Source organism: Macaca nemestrina, chromosome 1 (assembly GCF_043159975.1).
Source record: "Macaca nemestrina isolate mMacNem1 chromosome 1, mMacNem.hap1, whole genome shotgun sequence".
NCBI classification, from domain to species: Eukaryota; Metazoa; Chordata; class Mammalia; order Primates; family Cercopithecidae; genus Macaca; species Macaca nemestrina.
In genome coordinates this window covers 206,934,712-206,948,331 of record NC_092125.1, presented here as the reverse complement: position 1 = coordinate 206,948,331, position 13,620 = coordinate 206,934,712, and the positions used below count along the sequence as shown (strand labels likewise).

The window sequence follows — 13,620 nt, the reverse complement described above, 5'->3', positions numbered from 1 at the left end:
CCCTACACACACACACATACCCAGCCCCTACACACACACACACCCACACACCCAGTCCCTACACACACACACACCCAGCCCCTCCCACACACAGCTGCTCCACACACACCCAGCCCCTCCACACACACACATACACACACATCCAGCCCCTCCACACACACAGCCACCCCCCACACCCAGCCCCTCCACACACACCAGCCCCTACACACACACCTAGCCGCTCCACACACACACCAGCCCCTACACACACATCCAGCCTCTCCACACACACACATACACACACACACATACACACACGCAGTCCCTCCACACACACCCAGCCGCTCCACACACACACCAGCCCCTACACACACACCCAGCCACTCCACACACAAACATACCCAGCCCCTACACGCACACCCAGCCCCTACACACAGCCCCTCAACACACACCCCATTTCCTCCACACACACACCCAGCCTCCCAGACACACCCCCCAGCCCCTCCACAGACACACCCAGCTCCTCCCGACACAAAGCACCTCCCCAACACACACACAGCCCCTCCACATACATACACACCCAACCCCTCCACACACACACCCAGCCCCTACACACACACCCAGCCCCTCCACACACACACCCCTAACCCCTACACACACACACACACACACTCAGCCCCTCCACACACACACACCCAGCCCCTACACACACACCCAGCCCCTCCACACACACACCCCTAACCCCTACACACACACACACACACACACTCAGCCCCTCCACACACACACACCCAGCCCATCCAGACACACACCCCAGCCCCTCCAGACACACACCCCAGCCCCTCCAGACACACACCCCAGCCCCTCCACAGACACACCCAGCTCCTCCCGACACAAAGCACCTCCCCAACACACACAGAGCCCCTCCACATACATACACACCCAGCCCCTACACACACACACCCAGCCCCTACACACACACACCCACACACATCCAACTCCTTCACACACACATCCAGCCCCTACACACACACACATCCAGCCCCATCCACACACACACACCCCAACCCCTACACACACACACATCCAACCCCTACACACATACTCCCAGCTCCTCCACACACACCCAGCCCCTCCACACACTCCCAGCTCCTACACACCCAGCCCCCTCCACACACACACACCCAGCCCCTCCACACACACACACACCCAGCCCCTCCAGACATACACACATTGCCAACCCTCCAAATACACCCCAGCCCCTCCACACACACAAAGCCCCTCCACACAACGCACTACATACACACACCCCTAGCCCCTCACACACACCCCCAGCCCCCACACACACTCAAAGCCCCTCCACACAACACACTATACACACCCAGTCCCTCCACACAAACACACACAACCCCTACATACACCCAGCCCCTACACACAAACACACACAACCCCTACACACACACCCAGCCCCTACACACACACAACACACACAGAAAGCTCTTCCACACAACACACTATACACACACACTGCACCATAGCCCAACCCCTCCACACAGCACACACACATATACAAAGCCCCTTCACACAACATACTACACACACACACCCCCAACCCCTCCACACAACACTACATACACACCACACACACATCCAGCCCCCGACAATGCACTACACACACCACACACGCAATACACGTACACACACGACATAGCCCAGCCCCTCCACACAATCCACACTGCACCACATGCACACACCACATAGCCTGGCCCTTCCACATAGTGCACTACACACCCCACGCACACAGCACCACAGCCCACCACCTCCCACACATACCACACCCCCCCCCACCCCAGCCCTGGCCCTCACCCAGCACGCGGGCGATGAGGCAGAAGAGCAGGGTGCTGATGACAAAGGTCCAGTTCCAGTGGTGGGAGCCAGCCACCGTGGAGACGCCAAGGAAGATGAAGATGAGGGTCTCGCTGACGCTGCTCCACATCTTCAGGAAGTATTTGATGGTGGTGTGGGACTTGTGGGAGATGTTGGCCTCCACATAGGGGCGCATCACCACTCCCGAGGCTATAAGCCTGGGGCAGGAAAGAGCGGGGTCAGGGCTCCACGTCGAGCTGCACCTGCCCGAGCCCCTCCACTGCCAGGGGCAATGGGGCCATGACCAAGGTGCCTGTGTTCCGAGCTCCTCTATGGGCCAGGGGCCCGCTGTGTGCTTTACACCCTGTTGCCACTCATTCTCACATCAACCCTACAGACACGGGTCTATTCCTCCATTTTTAAAATGAGTGATCTTGGCTGGGCACGGTGGCTCACGCCTGTAATCCCAGCACTTTGGGAGACGGAGACAGGCAGCTCACTTGAGGCCAGGAATTTGAGACCAGCCTGGCCAACGTGGTGAAACCCAGTCTCTTCTAAAAATACAAAAATTAGCTGGGCGCGGTGGTGGGCACCTGTAATCCCACGTAATTGAGAGGCTGAGGTGGGAGAATCTCTTGAACCCAGAAGGTGGAGGCTGCAGTGAGCTGAGATTGTGCCACTGCACTCCAGTCTGGGTGACGGAGTGAGATCCCATCTCAAAAAGAAAAAAAAAAAGAGAGAAATCTGATTCTAAGAGAAATAGTCACCTGTCCCATCACGCTGCCTGCAGGTAGCAAAGGCAAGACACACAAACCACACTGTGTCCAACTCCAAAGCCTGCACCTTTGCCCCAAGGCCACGCTGCCACTTGACCCAATAGGAGTCAGTGACACAGGCCCATGGTCTCCTGGGTTTCTTCCCCTCAAGGGTGGCATCTGCCACTGCATGGGGGTCTCCACAGGGAGCTTTGTTCCAAGCAGCTGCTTGGAGCTCGGGGTCCTCCCAGCCCAGCGCTCACACCCGGGCTCTGCTCCTGGGAGCCAGGGGTCCTGAACCCCAGTTCTGCCTTGCCTCGGCACTGGAACACGTTCGCCCCTCACTGCCTCTCCACACCCCATTCTCCCCATTTCCAGACCTGGCGGGGGCCTCAGGACCGCCAGGACTCAGGCCTGGTGAGCCTCCTACTGGGGCTGCTAAGGGGACTCCCTTTGAGACAAATGAAGTAGCAGGGCTGTGGCTTTCCTCAGCTTGAAGCTTGGTGGCTTCCAACGCTCTGCTCTCATCTACTCTGGGCTTGCCCTCATGCAGGTCACTCTTCCTCATCTGCTCATAGCCTGAAATGCTCTCTCCAGATTCCTGGACCCCAGGGTGCCTAGCAGAAGTGCCCCTCTTCTAGGAAGCCACTGATGCCCTCGGCCATTTAAATGGCTACCAAGCACGTCTGGAGCCTGGAGCTCATGTCTCATCCCTGGAGCTCAAGGCTGGGCCCTGGGAGCTCCGTGACCCTACAAGCCTGGGGAATCCAAGCTGGCAGTCCCCGTCCCCACCCTGCCAAGCCCACTGCCTGCTGCACGCAGACTCACGCCATGATGCCTGACAGGTGGAAGAGCTCGGCCGACAAATAGGCCATGTAGCTGTAGAGGAAGACGAAGAGCGGCTCGATGACCCGGATGTGCGAGGTAAATCGGGAGGTGAAGGCTGCGATGACCCCGTAGACCACGCCTACAAACACCCCGCCCAGGGCCACCACGAAGAAGCTCAGGAAGCCGAGGAAGATGTCCACGATGCCCACGTGCTCATAGTTGGCAAACTCCTCAAAGAGGTGATACAGGACCTGGGGAGGGTGTGTAGGCTGGTGGGTGAGAGGAGAGGGCCCTGGCCCCACGGCTCCCTGGGGTCCACCCTGGGCGATCCTGTCCCCTCCGTTAACCATGGCCACAAGAAGAGGCCACACGGTAGCAGAGAAACCCTAGTGCCAAGGAGGTGCTCAAAACCTCAGCCTGGGGCTGCGGGGCTTGCTCTGGGCCGGCCACGTGCCACACTGGTGAAGGGTGGACCCTGGGGAGCTCTGTGAAGACCCTGAAGCCAAACTGCCTGGACTGGAATCCTGGCTCTGTCTCTCCTGAGCTGTGTAAAGGAAGCAAATTCATCCTGTGTTTCAGTTTTCCCTGTCTATAAAATGAGGATAATAATGCCAACTTTTAGGACTGCTGTGAGGACTAAATCAGCGAATCAAGTGCTCGGAGCCTTACCTGATGCAGTGTTAGCCACACCTGGTGCTATCAAGTCTGCCTCTCACTGCCTGACCTTGGGTATGTCATACCCATCACTGGGTTTCAGTCCCTCCTTCAGCACAAAAAAGGGACATTCACACAACGAACTAGAAGGTGATTTCTTAACCTCTGGAGCTTTCTGAAAATACATATGTTCAGGCCATACTGGACTTGGACTCTCTGGGATAGGGCCAAGAAATCTCTATGTAACAAGCCCCCCAGGGATTGCAATGAACAGCCAAGTTCAGATGCTATGGAATTAGAGGCTCGCTAAGGTGCCCCTGTCTCCTGGACTGGGAAACAGATGGTCACTGCAACCCTACCATCAGACGTTTAAGTGGCACTTCATATACTGTAAAGCCCTTTGATGGTCTTTATCCAAGTCGACACTCAACCACCATGTGAGGCAGGTGGGTCAAGGATGCTCCTTTGCTAAACTGAGGCTCACAGTGGTAAAACAACATGCCAGGGGGCCCCCAGCCCAGGAGCAGAACTGGGCCCAGAACTTGTTCCCTGACAGCCATGGCTGAGGCCTCCTCAGCAGGCTCGGCTTTGAGGGTCTGCCCCGCCTGTTGCTGGGTCCCTGAGCTGCCTGGCTCAAGGCTGTCCTAGACAGCTCTGTCAGGAAGCAGCAGGGACTTTCCAGGCCTGGGGGAAGGGAGGGGAGGACTTGAGGATCCATGACAGGGAACCCTCCAAAGCCCCCAGGACCTGGAGCAGGAGGAATGGACTGTGAGGAGTGACCTGTCTAGGGCACAGACCTGAGACCAGGTAGCTCAGGGTCGGCCTCCGGCTTTACTCTCTGGGAAATGGGGCACTCACACCCATGCTCAGAGCTCCAGAAAGACCTGACTTGGGCCAGGCAGGAAGGGGAGATGCAGAGCACTGGCCAGACCTGGTGCTGCCTGGCCCCAGCCGTCTGGGGGATAGGGCAGGGCTCCAGCAGCAGACAGCCTCTTAGCAGGGGCATGCTCAGCCGTGGGCTACCTAAACTCATTCCTGGCCTGAGGGGACTCATGGGTCCTCATGGTCTACCACATGGGCCCATGGAGTGGGCACAGAGGGGAAAGTCCTCCTTTCCGGCCTGGTGCTATTATCCCTGGAACTACAGAGAAGCAGAGTAACACAGTGGTAAGCACTTGGGCTTTGGACTCAGACTACGGATTTGAACCTCAGCTATATCATATATCAGGCTAATGTAACCTCTCTGTCCCTCAGTTTCCTCATCTCAAAAAACTGGGATATAACTGTGTCAACCTCATGGAGTTACTGTATAGATTAAATGAGGCAACACAGGTCAGGCACCATGGCTCACGCCTGTAATCTCAGCACTCTGGGAGGCCAAGGAGGGAGCATGGCTTGTGCTCAGGAGATTGAGACCAGCCCAGGCAATATAATGAGACCCCATATCTACAAAATAAACAAACAAATAAATACATTAGCTGGGTGTGATGGCCAGCACCTGCAGTCCCAGCTACTCGGGAGGCTAAGAGGGGAGGATCATTTGAGGAGTTTGAGGCTGCAGTGAGCTATGATTGTGCCACTGCACTCCTGGGCGACATTGTCTGTGTGACAGAAGGAGACTCTGTCTCTAAACAAATAAATAAAAATGAGGCAATACACATTCAGACAGGAAGCACCCAGTGAACACCAGCAATCACTACCACCGCTGCCACTGCCTTTGGGAGACACGACTGTGGGTCCACAAGTGGCTGGGTCTGTTACCTGCTTGATGCAACCATGCCCCAAGCTCCACAGCAGTGCTCACCTGAACCCCAACACCCAGATCCCACTGGAGAGGGCTTTATCTTTGGCACCCACTGGCTTCACAGACATTAGTGAGTATGACTCACTAACGTAAGTAACCCTGTAAGAAGCCTGGGAGGATGACAGGCTGAGTACTGCAATCCCTATGTCACAGATGGGGAAACTGAGGCTCATGTGGTAACCCTGGGCAACAGCCTGTGCTAGAGGAAGCCAGGACGGAGGCCTGCCTGCTCAGGCCAGGCTGTTGCTCTACCCAGCCTCATGAGGAGGCCAGGTAGGAACAGGAAGCTGAGGCTGCCAGCAGCCAAACACCACAGTCTGTCTCTACTCTGAGGTGCTGCTTCCTGAGGGCTGGGGCTGCAGAGGAGGGAGTCATGGCCTGGACATGCACATGTGCCCTTGAGCTTTCCTGTGAGTGCAGCTGCTCTGAGGGGGACAGCTCAGGAGGGGGTGGAAGTGTTCTCACAACACAATGTTTGAATATGCACATGCACACATCTGTTTCCCAAGGAAACCAGCTGGGAGGAAGGGCATGTGCAGGTGTATATGGCGCCACTACGTGCAGATCCTGAACGAAAGCACTAATCGTCTGCCACTTTGCAGCTATCAAAGGTGAGGCCGGCTGGGCGCGGTGGCTCACGCCTGTAATCCCAGCACTTTGGGAGACTGAGGTGGGTGGATCACCTGAGGTCAGGAGTTCGAGATCAGCCTGGCCAACATGGCGAAACCCAGTCTCTACTAAAAACACAAAAATTAGCTGGGCATGGTGACACACGCCTGTAATCCCAGCTACTTGGGAGGCTGAGGAAGGAGAACTGCTTGAACCTGGGAGGCGGAGGTTGCAGTGAGCTGAGATTGCAACACTGCACTCCTGTCTGGGAGACAAAGCAAGATTCCGTCTCAGAAAAAAAAAAAAAAAGGTGAGGGCCACAGAGGTATAGCATTTGCTTAAGGTCGCACAGCAAGCAAGTGGCCAACTTATTTTACTTATCACCTTCTAGATGTTTTGGAGACAAGGTCCCTTTCCATAATCTCTGCCCAAAAACTGTGCACAAACCGAATTCTAACTTAAGATACAGCCAACATGAGAGCTGAAAGACCCCTCACAGAGGACATGGTCTGTGAAGAGGGAACTGAGGCACAGAGAGTAAAAGTAATTTGCCCAAGATCACATCAAAATGCAAGTGACGGGCCAGGCTTGTTGGTTCAGGTCTGTAATCTCAGCACTTTGGGAGGCTGAGGCAGGATTGTTTGAGGCCAAGAGTTCAAGACCAGCCTGGGTAACATGGTCAAACCCCATCTCTACAAAAAATTTAAAAAATTAGCCAGGTGTGGTGCTGCATGCCTGTAGTCCTAGCCACTCGGAAGGCTGAGGCAGGAGGATCTCAGGCCCAGGTATTTGAGGCTGCAGTGAGTTATGACCATACCATTTCACCAGCCTAGGAGACAGGGCAAAACCCTGTCTCTTAAAAAACAAAAAGCAAGTCAAGTCAAGGAGAGAGCATATAACCTAGCAAAACCAAGAGTTTAGGCCCTGGAGTCAGACAGACCTGGTTCAATCACAAACTGGTTCATACTCCAGCAGGTTATTTAACTTCTTTGGGACTGTGTCCTCCCCTGGAAAATGAGAATAATAAGCACCTCCTAAGGCAGCCATGAGGACTTAAATGAGATAATCCATGCCAAACGGCTCAGCATGGTGCCTGGCACTCAGGAAGGCGAAATGGGCCTTAGCTGTGTGTTTTTTTTTTTTTTTTTTTTTTGAGAAAGAGTCTCGCTCTGTCGCCCAGGCTGGAGTGCAGTGGCCAGATCTCAGCTCACTGCAAGCTCCACCTCCTGGGTTCACGCCATTCTCCTTCCTCAGCCTCCCGAGTAGCTGAGACTACAGGCGCCTGCCGCCACGCCCAGCTAATTTTTTGTATTTTTAGTAGAGACGGGGTTTCACCTTGTTAGCCAGGATGGTCTCGATCTCCTGACCTCGTGATCCACCCACCTCGGCCTCCTGAAGTGCTGGGATTACAGGCATGAGCCACCGTGCCCGGCCCCAGCTGTTTTTATTACTGTTATTAACGAGCGGATGAGGGATTCACTGCTGGGCCTGGATTCGGGTTTGTACCGTTTGGACATGGGCATGGCCCCTGGCCTCCTCACCACAGTGACGGCGTCATTGAGCAAGGACTCCCCAAAGACAAGGATGTGCAGCAGCTCATTGATGTGAATTTCCTCAAAGACAGCCAGAACCGCCACGGGGTCCACGGCCGAGATGATGCTGCCGAAGAGCAGGTTGTCCAGGAGGCCGATGTTGTTGATCTGCTCACCGCCCACCAGGCACACGGCGTACATGAGGCCGCCCAGGAAGAAGGCGTTCCACAGTGTGCCCACCACGGCAAAGATCAGGATGGTGCCCAGGTTTTCTGTGAACTGCCGCAGCGGCAGGAAGTAGCCGGCGTCCAGGATGATGGGCGGCAGCAGGAAGAGGAAGAAGACGTCGGACTGCAGGAAGGGGGGTGTCTCGCCTACACCCTTGATCAGGCCCCCCACCAGCAGCCCCACCACGATCAGCAGGCAGCTCTCCGGGACGATGCTTGAGATAGTGGGGATCACATGGAAACCTGCGGAGGGCGAGAGAACGGGAGGCCATGGGCTTTCGGAGGAGCCGGGAGAACAGAAGGCTGGGGACGGGCCGGGGATGAGGAGTGCAGCTGGCCAGAGGTGCACAGGCTGGGTCTCAGAGGGCTGCTCTGTTAACTCTCTGAGCCGCTGCTTCCTCGCCTGGAAGGGACAATGCTAGCTTCACAGGTTTGCCATCATAAACCAAGTGACAGTGTTTTTAAAGCACTTTTTTCAAAGGATACATACATGCTATCTCTGTCGCTGTCATAAAATGTTATCAAGTAGCAGTTCTATATGCCTCCAGAAGGCAGAAATTATAAATTGATTACTGACGTGCCAAGTACCTACGGGCATCACCTACGCCTGAACCCAAGGCATTATTCCAGGCACAAGTTCAGGGAGGCAGATCTGAGCTCAACCTGAGGAATAACAATCTAATAATTCTGTCTGAGGGAAGATGGCAGTTCCCTATCACGGAGCTGTTTAAGCAGAAGGCAGACAACCAGCTGGTGGGGAGTGGCATAGGAGACAGAAGAAAGCACAGAAGAATCTAAGAATACCAGCGTGGGAAGGAACTTGGGGATAATAAGGCCTGGGGTCTGCAAACCTGCAAAAGAGTAGGCTTTCCAGCTGAGTCCAGGCAGCTGCCTGAGACATGGCTCAAGGACGCCAACGGCAACCAGGTTTGGCAGGTGAGATAAAATCTATTTGCTATCCCACTTCTAGCTCAATGCCACCCACTTTAAAGATGGGGCAACTAAGGCTCAGAAAAGGGAAGGGACTTGCCCAAAGTCACACAGCAAATGGGGAGCAGAACCAGATAGAACCCAGGTCTGATGCCCCAGTTCCCATCAAACTGCACAGTTCTGTAATTCAAGCTCGCCTATCCTTCCCTTCCATCAAGGCCTCCTCACGCACCCTTCTGCCTGAGACCCACCAGCCATCTCCCCAGGCCGCGTCCTGGCCAGCAGCAGGCCGCTCTGCTGTATTCCACCTTGAGGCTCCAAACCCAGAGCTGAGAAGTAGCAAAAATCCCCATGAGAGGGGCCTCTCTCAATACCAGGTATGACCAGAGAACCCTGAGCTCCTGTGAGTGGTTTCTATTGTTTGTTTTGTTTTGCGGGGGGAAAGTAGGTGGAAAAACCTGAGCATCTAGTTGTATGTTGGGTACCATGCTCCTAGGGGTGGCAGAGTCAAGAGTCATAGTCATAGTCATGACCCTTTGCTCAAGAGGAAAGTTCTCTCTGGCCTGGCACGGTGGCTCATGTCTGTAATCCTAGCACTTTAGGAGGCTGGGGTGGGAGGATCACTTGAGGTCAATAATTTGACCCCAGCTTGTACAACATAGGAGACCTCATCTCCACTTAAAAAAAAAAAAATAGCTGGGCATGGTGTGCGCCTGTAGCCCCAACTAGTCAGGAGGGCTGAGGCAGGAGGATCACTTGAGCCCAGCCTCAAAAAAATAAATAAATAAATAAATAAACAAACAAAAGCAAGGCTCTTTCTCCTCCCCTTCCCTATCTTGCAAGCTCTGTGCAGGCAGATCCCGTAACTGCTTATCATTATACACCCAGGGCTAGGACACTAGAGGTGCTCAACAAATACCAGCTGACTTGAAAATACAGAGGGCTGGGACATCACCCAAGATTTCCGATAACCTGCATGCCTGGCCAGGCCTCTGCTCTCATTACTTACTCTTGAGATCCTTGGGACAGAGGAGGAACTTCCCTCTCCATGCCCAAAGCCCTTCCTACTCTCAGGTAGGAATCTGGGCGGTGCTAGTACAGTGACAAGTCAAAGTTCACACTGCTGGCTGGGCACAGTGGCTCACGCCTGTAATCCCAGCACTTTGGGAGGCCAAGGTGGGTGGATCACCTGAGGTCAAGAGTTCAAGACGAGTCTGACCAATATGGTGAAACACTGTCTCCACTAAAAATATAAAAATTGGCCAGGCATGGTGGGGGGCACCTGTAGTCCCAGCTACTTGGGAGGCTGAGACAGGAGAATTGCTTGAACCTGGGAGGTGGAAGTTACAGTGAGCTGAGATTGCGCCATTGCACTCCAGCCTGGGCAACAGAGCAAGATTCCATCTCAAAAAAAAAAAAAAAAAAAGAAAAGAAAAAAAAAAGTTCACACACTGAACACTATCCAGGCCCAGAATCCTGGCACAATGCCAAGCACCCTGGGACACTCAAAACACATTGGGAAAAAAAGACATCGCCATCCTAGGCCAAGAGGACCTCGAAGGCACCATGTGCATTCTCCTGATTTCAAAATAGACATGACCAAAAGTCACTTTTTGTTCATCTACTTTCCACATCAATAAAAGCGAAAATAATTCCGAAATCACCTCTTTTGCTGAAAAGTACCCCAGTCTTTGTACTGTCCACCAGTCAACATCCAGTGTGTAGCTGGCTGGTCCACTGGGAAGGGCTAGTCATGTTGGGCCCAAGTCTCTCTTGCTGTAGAGGATAAAGCCCACGTTTTCAGCACGGCCTCTGTCATCTGGTCTTGCCTCATGTCCCATTCTCCCCACTGTCAACTCTTAGGTTTCAGCCTTGCCAAATTCCTTGCAATTGCCCCATATGAGCCACATCCTCTTTTGCCTGCCGACCTTCGCCTAGTCTAGTTCCTCTCTAGAAATCATTCCTCTGCCCCTACCCCCACTGTATGTGGCTGACATCATATCCTCTGCCTGCCTCCTCCTCCAGGAAGTATTCCCTGACCACCACCTGTCTGCCCAGGTTAGGGCAGGAATCTTCTGGTGCCTCCCTCTCTCATAGCCTTCAATCTGCAGTCATCTCCCAGGTTCCTGTCTCTCTTCCTGGCACCCACTGAGATCAGTCAGACAACCCAGGCAGAAGCAGCTGAGGTAAGACAACGGCACCACACCCCAAAGACCTGCAGTGTGCTGGAGGGGAGACAGGTACAGCACAGGAGAGATAAGCAGGATGAAGATTTAGGGGAGCAGAGATCCTTCAGGCAGGGGCCAGAAAGCACCTTCCCAAGGCCAGAAGTCCAGCTCCAGCCAGCTGCATGCTGGCCCCCTCCACAGCCTCCCTGCCCCTGACCTGGCATGAGCACCAAGAGCTGCCTTAGGAGAAGGCAGAGTCTAAAGAGAGTCCAGGGCAGGCAGATGATGGCTTCCACCTCCACCTAAGAGGTCAGGCTCTAAAAATGCCTCCTACCCCCACTCTGTGCCATCAGCCCAATCCACAGAGCTTTCCTGGCCCCATAAATCGCCAGACAGCGCCTGGGAGACCCAGAGAAGAGTTGGCCACAGCTGCTGCCTGGGGAGGGGGCAGGCATGTGAAACAAGCCAAGAGCAGCAACATAAAGAAGGCTCCTCAGCTCTGAGGGTGTCCCATGAGCCACAACTGTGCTGGGAGCCTGGCACACACCATCTCATTCAGTTCTCACCACAGTCCTTGGGATAGGTATTGCCTCCATTTTGCAGAAGACAAAGCTGAGGTCGGCAAGGCTATGCCGCTTCGCCAGTGTCTAAGGGAGGACCTCTATTCTAGCTTAGGTGTCTCAAACCTGTAGCAGAGAACGCTAATTAATTCTTTACTCAAAGCTCGGTATTTTCTCTGAGCCAGGCCATATTGGACACTGAAGACATTGAGGTGACTCAGACTCTGAACCTCCATGAGCAGCTAATGGGGAGGGCCATGCTATTCCAGCCCTTGGAGCTTCTATGACCAGGTGAACAGACAGCTGGCATTCCTATTGGACACAAGAAAAGCAAGCTCTGAGAGGAGGCTGGATGCACTCAGCCAGGCCAACCACGACTGGGTCCTGCGCCTCCTGACTACAGCACAGCGACCTCTTTCTCCTTCAGCCAGCTCCAGAGTACTTGGGGCTGGAGCCATGTTCCCGGAGCTGGTTTCCCCGGCTTTCCTGTTTTGGCTCTGGCGCTCAGTGAGCTGAAGGAGCTCTAGGCCTTGATGGGCTCTCTGGACCCGAGAGGAGGGCCGGGCCGGGCCGGGCCAGGCTGATGAGAAAGGTCTGAGATCCACTCTTGGCTCCCTGCCCACGGGTAGGAGGCACATTACTGGAAAGCACTTCCAGGGCTGGGGGAGGAAGGGATTCTGTCATCAGAAGGAGGCTCCTTCAGGAGCAATGGCTCAGGCAAGTGGGAAGCAGCCCCTGGACCTGTGCTGGCTTGTCCCTCTCCCAACGTCCTGACTCCACCAACTGCGCTCACTCTGCATCCCTGCAGAGTCCCCACAAAGTGTAAGGCGCTTGCTGACTCCTGGTGTGGTGAAAGGGGCACAGAAGGATGGCTGGGGCCCCTGGAACCCTGACAAAAGCCCTGCATGGAGGCAAGATCCCAGGATGCCAAGAGATGAGGCAAAACTTTCAGGGCCCAAACATGCAGCAGCAGTGATGTCACCAGGGTGAAATCAGGGGTGGGAAGAGACAGAGTAAGAACCAGAGACGTGAGAGCTGGAATGGATCTTGGAGAGCATCTAAATTCTCCATTATACAGTCAGGGAAATGGAGACAGAGACAGCCAGTGACCTGTCATTGATCATGTGTCCAGTTCTACCCCAGTAGTCCGTGACACTCCAAGCCCTGTGGTGTGCACAAGCCACACAGCCTCCTTCGAGGACGTCCAGTCCTCCCAGAACAAGGAGGCACAAAAGTGTGGAATTTGGCATCTCCAAGCACAGCCACAGGCCAAACCCTCTGACACAGTTCAGAGTTGGCTCTCCTTTTACAAGAGGCTGGGGGATGGGAGAGTGTTTTTCATTCTATCTAGTGTAGGTGGTAGCTGGAACGAACACACACACATACACACACACACACACACACACACACACACACACACACACTCTTGCTGAGCAGACACCTCACCAAACCTCCAATTGATGGGGGTTCCCAGCCCCCTGCGGCTGCTCTGCACCACAAGAATGTTTTATTTATATCTCCTCGGACGGTCCCCATCTGCTGAGACTGGCTCAGTGGAGCAGGCAAGGCTGTCCCACATCACCCTGGGTTGCCAGGGTGACCAGACATGCCTGATCCCCCTTCCCACAACCCTCCTCTGGCCTGGGAAGTCAGAGGAGAGTGCTGGGAAGAGGGGTCTCTTTGGCCCATAGTGCCAGGTCACCAGGGA

General features: G+C 54.5%; 1 protein-coding gene across 7 annotated transcripts in view; it reads right to left on the bottom strand.

The window, feature by feature from the left end:
* The window catches only part of LOC105494527 (solute carrier family 9 member A1), a 76,015-nt gene that overhangs the window by 12,117 nt on the left and 50,278 nt on the right, over positions 1 to 13,620 (bottom strand). For all 7 annotated transcript variants that reach the window (XM_071097882.1, XM_071097883.1, XM_011763027.2 and 4 more), the window contains 3 exons: positions 8,037 to 8,497; positions 3,429 to 3,679; positions 1,846 to 2,063 (listed from right to left, as the gene is read on the bottom strand). In XM_071097882.1, the coding sequence (XP_070953983.1) occupies positions 1,846 to 2,063; positions 3,429 to 3,679; positions 8,037 to 8,497 (930 nt within the window). The remainder of the gene's footprint in view (positions 1 to 1,845; positions 2,064 to 3,428; positions 3,680 to 8,036; positions 8,498 to 13,620) is intronic.